Raw genomic sequence first — 6,742 nt, forward strand, 5'->3', positions numbered from 1 at the left:
TTCCTCCACGGAGAGTGACCGGAAAGGCGTCGACTTGAATATTCCTCTAGTGTTTCCGAACTAGTATGGATCTCCTCACTTGATTCGAACTAGTATGGTTATATTCAAAGGAACAGAAAAGAAATTAGCTTTTTCAGATATCAATTGTTATATATATTGTTATTTAAAAGTGGAGTAATGATTGATTTTAAAAATGTTTTTTTTTGTTTTAAAATATATTAAAATATTTTTTTTATTTTTTTAAAAATTATTTTTAATAATAGCATATCTAAATAATCTAAAAAAATAAAAAATATATTAATTTAAAAATAAATATTCAAAATTTTTTAAAAGTATTTTCCAACTAATTACCACCTATACTGACTGGCGTGTGGACCATGGCGACCTTGCAATAGAGATTTTTCAACAAAAAGGAGAGTTGATTGGGGAACAAAGAGATAGAAGTGACAACTAAACGTCGCCATTTCAAGCTGGGAAAAAAAGATGAAAATGAAGTAGGATCCAGGTGAAGCATCTTCCAACCATTTCTTTTCATGATAATTTAATTTAATGCAAACGACAATGACTTATCATTGATGAATGATAAGCTCCTGTAATTTCCACTTCCGTTCATGTTTAGCAGTGAGTTTCTAACGAGACGCTGAGCCTGACTTTTTTTTCTGGGCCTGAGGATAAAAATACAATAACTACTGAGCCAGCTCGTAGCTGGGCCTGTTGTTCTTGCCGGGCCCAATATTTCTGTCCTCCTAAGTCCTATCTATTACAAAAGAGAAACTAAAATCACAGTCAAGAATCAACTTCTCTTACCTGGCAATTTTTGAATAAAAATGTCGCAAATAGAACAATCGACTTCACGCGCTCAAGATTTTTCAACATGAACTTAAAATTATTCACAAGTATGCTTTAGGTTTTGTAATAATATATTTTTATTTGTTTTTTTTTTTAAAAGAGTTAATTATCTTTAGAAAATTGAAATTAATAAGGCTTGAACTTGTTTAATAATATAAGCAACCTGCATTAATTATTAAAGGCATAAGAGAGAAAATACTAAACTCATGTGTTATGTAACCATGATTATTAGTATAGTAATCGCTCAAACATTGGCACACATCTCAAGGTAGAATTGTGACCTTTGATAAATTTAATATGATGTTGGACTAACTAATGCTTACATATGAGTTATTAATATAACATTACCTTTCCTTAGCAATGGTTATTTCTCATCCACAAGTTATCTTAAATGATATATTTGTACAAACCCCTTCATTAATGACACACAAAGGCACAACAACCAATAACAAACATCAACCTTTCAACCAATGACACAGCAAAGCATAACAAATTCCTTAACTTTTCAAGTTATCAACTTGAAAAAAAAAAATATTTTTCATCATTACTTCACTCTTTACGAGGTAAACTAACATGAATAAGGTTTGTAAATACTCGAATTACCATATATATATATATATATATATATATATATATGAAGGGAAGATCCTTGGACCTCCGTCATGGATTCTTTATAATGATAAATCAGATTGTGATAACTTTAATAACTTATTTAAAATTAAATTACATGATAAATCAATTCATAAATAAATTTGAAATCATTTCATAATCTATTACAATTATTAAGTCTAGAAAAAAATACTAAACCAAATAATTAAATTCAATAAATGTGAAATTTTTTTTGGCACAGTGAAAAGATTAAAGAAAAACTAAGAAGCCCTAACATACAAGGTCCCCATCAATCTGAGAAAAGATGCAAATTCAATCTGTTAATGTTTAATTTTTTTTTTATTATCAAACTTTCATGACATGAATCAAAGGTTTGACATGTTAACCTGATTTGAAGGGTTAACCCAATTAATTTAGATTTTTTTTTCTTCATTAGTTTTTTTTTTTTCTTCCTATCACATTTTTATGATACGATCTTACAGTCAAACCCACATCCAAGATTATTGGATTTGGTATTGCAGTTAAACCCATTTAAACTTGGATCATGAAAGTTTAATGTTATTATTAATATTATAAATATTACTTTTGGGTCAGGTGTTGTAGCCAAACCCAAAACTCTTGGATATAGATTCACAAAAAAAATTAACACTTTTAGATTTTAATTTTTTTATATAAAATAAATAACCCCGCAACATCACGAGGGTCATGTACCTAATCTCGGCTACAAGAGCTCCGAACTCGTGAAACTCATGATCAATACCTGCAGCGACTAACCATATAGCATCCATGGAGGCAGAGTTATAGAGAATCCGTCTGTAACCTCTTTCCCAACCTAAAAGAAGACCATGCTTCTTCAAAGCCATAAATTCTGGTAATAGGTCACACCCAAATCCTGCAAATCAAGTAAAGCCCACCACAAACAAGCCTTCTCTATGGTGAATTAGGCCAAGCAGCTCTACTTGGGTTTCCTAGAGAGCTACCTTCAATATGATAAAATCATCCTCGGGTGGTTGCCATGATAGGAGCTCTAACATTATTATTCTTCCATGTTAAACCACTATCTTCTATTAATCTTCCTTACCACCCAATTCTCTCCTCCATGAGCAGTGCTAAAAATAAAAATGAATTAAATGGGCAATCTTAACTTTTTTTTTTAGTTGAAAAATAATTTTTGTTACCTAAATTATTTCTTTTGTTAGAAGGATCTTTATATTTATTTAAAATGATATAAAAATATAGACAATTTAAAGAAGACATAAATAAACCTATCCCATATTAATTATTTATTAAATATTTGTTCAAAACTTGAAAAATACATATTTGTTAAAAAAACTTTTCTATCAAAAAATTTTCTTGAAATGTTGAGGAATTGTTTTTGAGTTTTTATCAAGTCAAACTTAAAAGAAAAAGGTTATTTTTGAAATATTATATTACATTTAGAATCACTATTTTTTTTTTACTTAAAATTCAAATCAATATCTTAAAAAATTTTCAAACACAAAAATTATTTTAATCCTATAAATTAAATTGAATCCATAGATTCTAAACATGCCGGTAGTTAATAAGATTTGAACCATAATTTTTAGACCTAGCCCGGTTCAGGGTCCGGATTTCAGATTTTGACCGAGTTACCGGGTCATTTTTTTTAAAATCAAAACAACTTTATTTTAGTAAAAAAAAATTAACAGATTGCAATCGAGTTTTTAACCGGGTCGCCGGATCATACAAGGTTTCTTTTTTCCTGTTTTTTTATCAATCTAGCCAGGTTTTAGTTCTGAATTGGTCAGGTCCCAGATTAACCCGCTTGGCCGGCCGGGTTTTTGAAGCATGCCATTTGACGACCACACTTGACAGAACCTGTTGAACTCAATTAATTCCTAGAAAGGAGACTGCTTATTAGGTGCTATAAAGTTGATTATTGTATGCATATTATCACAAAAACAATGACGAGGACAGCAAGAGAGCACGCACTGGGTCTTTGTACCGAGGTCCGAGGATGAGGCTTTTGTTGCCCACCATTCATCCAAAAGATAAAAACCAGAGAAATGTGCTGACAGAACCTATCACTTGTCCATAGGCTTTGGAGCCAACCAAAAAATACACACTATCAATTCATAAAAATCTAGAGAAAACATGGCACTGAGGTTGTGGGCTTCTTCTACAGCCAATGCACTGAGAATCTCAGTCGCCTCCACAGCTCACGTCTCTCCTTCATACTCCCTCTCCAGATGCTTCTCCACTGGTACTCTCTTTGCCATCAGCCGGTGGTTTATTTCATCAATTTGTTGGTTAAAAATGGGGTTCTCGTTTAGTCCTTTAAAAGCGATTTAGCAGACTTTATTGTAGTGTAGGAGGATAATATTTATTACAACTAGTTGGGTTTTGCAGTACTAGATGGGTTGAAGTATGCAACTTCACATGAATGGGTGAAGCATGAAGGCTCGGTGGCTACCATTGGCATTACCGATCATGCTCAGGTCATCTTTTCTTTTATCTCCTTCCTTGTAGCACTGAATTTCTTCTTGGCCTCACTGAGTAGAGTATTTTCTTTCTTTCTTTCATATAGAACATTACTTGGTTAAGCCAGTTCTGTGGGGAATCTCGTTTGCATAGACATTCTTTTACTGGTGATTTTGGATTAGATAGTGCATGGCTGTATGCCATTGTGATTCGATAGCCATTCTTTTTTAAAATTGTTCAAGTTGTAAGCTGCAGCCACAATTTAACCACGCAGGATATGATGGAAATTGAGCTCTGTTTTTTTTTTTTTTTTTGAGTTTCTTTAATGAAGAAGTCAATAACCTTTCGTACACCTTTCGTAACATCCTTACGTAGTTTTGGATATATTTGGCACATTTTACAGGACCATTTGGGTGAAGTAGTGTTCGTGGACCTGCCAGAGGCGGATGATTCTGTCAGCCAAGGGAAGAGCTTTGGAGCAGTGGAAAGTGTGAAGGCAACTAGTGATATCAATTCTCCGATCTCCGGTGAGATTGTTGAGGTTAATACACAGCTTAGTGAGACTCCTGGACTGGTAAGTAATAATTATCAAGCCATGCAAGAGCAGATTGTTTCGGCTTTATAAATTTCTAATAGCTGAGAGAAATATTTGTACTGTACTATATATGCATGCCTGATCTTGACAATTTGTGCAATGAAGATAAATAAAAGTCCATATGAAGAGGGATGGATGATCAAGGTGAAGCCAAGCAACCCATCAGAAATAGAATCCTTACTGGGTCCAAAGGAATACACCAAACTCTGCGAGGAAGAAGATCATTAGGAATTTAGTATGCTTTGGATGTGTTATTATCCTGGACTAACCTGTTCTAAAACTATAAAAAAGTTTTCTCTGAATTCTTGTCAGTTATATTACAAATCATTTCCTACTTTTCTCCAATCCTTTTTTTTAATTCTGCTTTTGCCTTTCTTTTGTTACATTTTATGTTGTAATTCTGCAATTTCTTGTAATTGAGTACCATTCCTCCCCTTGCACTGGATTCTTCTTTTCTAAAGATTTCCTGCTCCATAGTTGCATGAAGATGGTGCTTGGTGTGTTCACGAAAATTTTATGCAATCTTGAAAATTAATAACAAAGAAAAAAAATGAAAGTATTCTTATTTCTTCTACCTGGTTTTCTATTAAACAAAAGAGAGAATCAATGCCCCCATATAACACAAACCTAGCCAATAGGCAATATGAGATAAGTTTCATGAAGCAAAGCAAGTCGCTTCTATCCAACGTTTAATTTCCAGACAAGCAGTTAATATACTTCAATTTATTTTCTTGGAACTCTTCTGCATAACTCCGAACTCACCAAAACTCTAGCCACATAAAAACCCTCATTGACGCCATCCAAACAATACCAAAAAATCCGTTAGAGATTCAAGTTGGTCCTATAACAAAACGTAGGGCTATGAGATTAAAAAAAAAATTCAATAGATTTTTTAAAAATATATAAGTTAAGGTGAACTTTCAAATATTATAAATAGATTAGAATAAGGAGATTCAGATATGCTAATTTTGATCTTTTATTATTGTTCTGATTATAAATAGATCTACAAAAGGTATTTTAATGCGATTCTAGTTGTATTGAATCTTGACTTCTCAAATGATCTACCAAAGTTACTTGCAAGCTGTGCAGGAGTAAAGACTTGAAACAAATATTTGACTCTACTGATATGCAGGATTCTGCCTCTTCTGCCTTCCTTCTCCTACTCTTTCTTCAGCACTTTTTTTTTTATAGCTTAAGGTTCTTGTGTTGCAAAGAGAATTCGAGACCATTGTCTCAATTTATAGACCTTTATTGGTTATGTAACCTTTTTAGAAGTGTTACTGTAATCTAGAAAGACTACTTGCATAAGAACCGTTTACACCACCAAGTTACAAGCAATTTAGCTTTCAAAAGGTTTTTTATTTAATTTTTTTTTTTATCGAAATTCTTCAACAAATAAGTACAAATTTACATAAGAACTGTTTGTACCAAGTTACAAGCAATTTAGCTTTTAGAACGTTTTTTATTTACTTTTTTTTTTTATCGGAAATTCTTCAACAATTAAGTACAAATTTTGTTCCTTCTAGTTTAATAATTTTCTATAAGAGGATGAACTAACAGAGCTCGGAGAAAGAAGAGATGCCTATTATCTGAAGAGGCTAAACCGACAATATCAACTATCAGCTGGCATCTCCAATACCAGGCTATGAAACAAATAAATGCATTGGTTATCAGGCTAGTTCGCAAAAGGGCTAAAGCCAAAAACTCACGTATTCATTGGACAAAGAAACGAAGAAGAGTTGAAGCATTTCTGAACAGGGTTAACTGAACTTTGTCCACTGCTCACAACACGCCCCATGCCAGAATCACGAGGACAATGAAGCTATGAGCAAGAAATGGCTTCCAAACTTGAAATAGTCAAGTGTAATACTCTGTTATCAGCTATATAGTTGTAGAAAATGGTTTTTCTTATTGATTCTGTTTACAATATACAGCTATATATATAGGAGAATTTGTTTGACTGTTACAAGAATTATTACAATAGTGATTTGATTTCCTAGTTTGGAGTAATTCTCTGTAATGTGAGCTTTATAGTAGTGCGCGGCAATGTTGGGATTGAGCTAGCAAAGTGACCTGGAAAACATTATAGCAGCATATCTGATTAAAAACTGTAGCTTAGCTCGATCACGGTGGAAATGGTATTCAATCAATATATAGCTGTATTTAGGGGTTTCTTCTATGGAAGATTCAAATCATGAAAGCTTGTGGAAATCGTACATGGTAATGGAG

The 6,742-nt window shown here is 32.8% G+C and overlaps 1 protein-coding gene across 1 annotated transcript; it reads left to right on the top strand.

The window, feature by feature from the left end:
* Positions 1-3,470: 3,470 nt before the first annotated feature.
* LOC118039289 (glycine cleavage system H protein, mitochondrial) lies at positions 3,471-4,953 on the top strand. The gene is made up of 4 exons (XM_035045960.2): positions 3,471-3,700; positions 3,847-3,935; positions 4,322-4,492; positions 4,619-4,953. The coding sequence occupies exons 1-4, from the start codon at positions 3,592-3,594 to the stop codon at positions 4,739-4,741; spliced, it is 492 nt and encodes a 163-aa protein (XP_034901851.1). The 5' UTR covers positions 3,471-3,591; the 3' UTR covers positions 4,742-4,953.
* The last annotated feature ends 1,789 nt before the right edge of the window (positions 4,954-6,742 follow it).

This window comes from Populus alba, chromosome 1, assembly GCF_005239225.2.
Source record: "Populus alba chromosome 1, ASM523922v2, whole genome shotgun sequence".
Lineage (NCBI taxonomy): Eukaryota > Viridiplantae > Streptophyta > Magnoliopsida > Malpighiales > Salicaceae > Populus > Populus alba.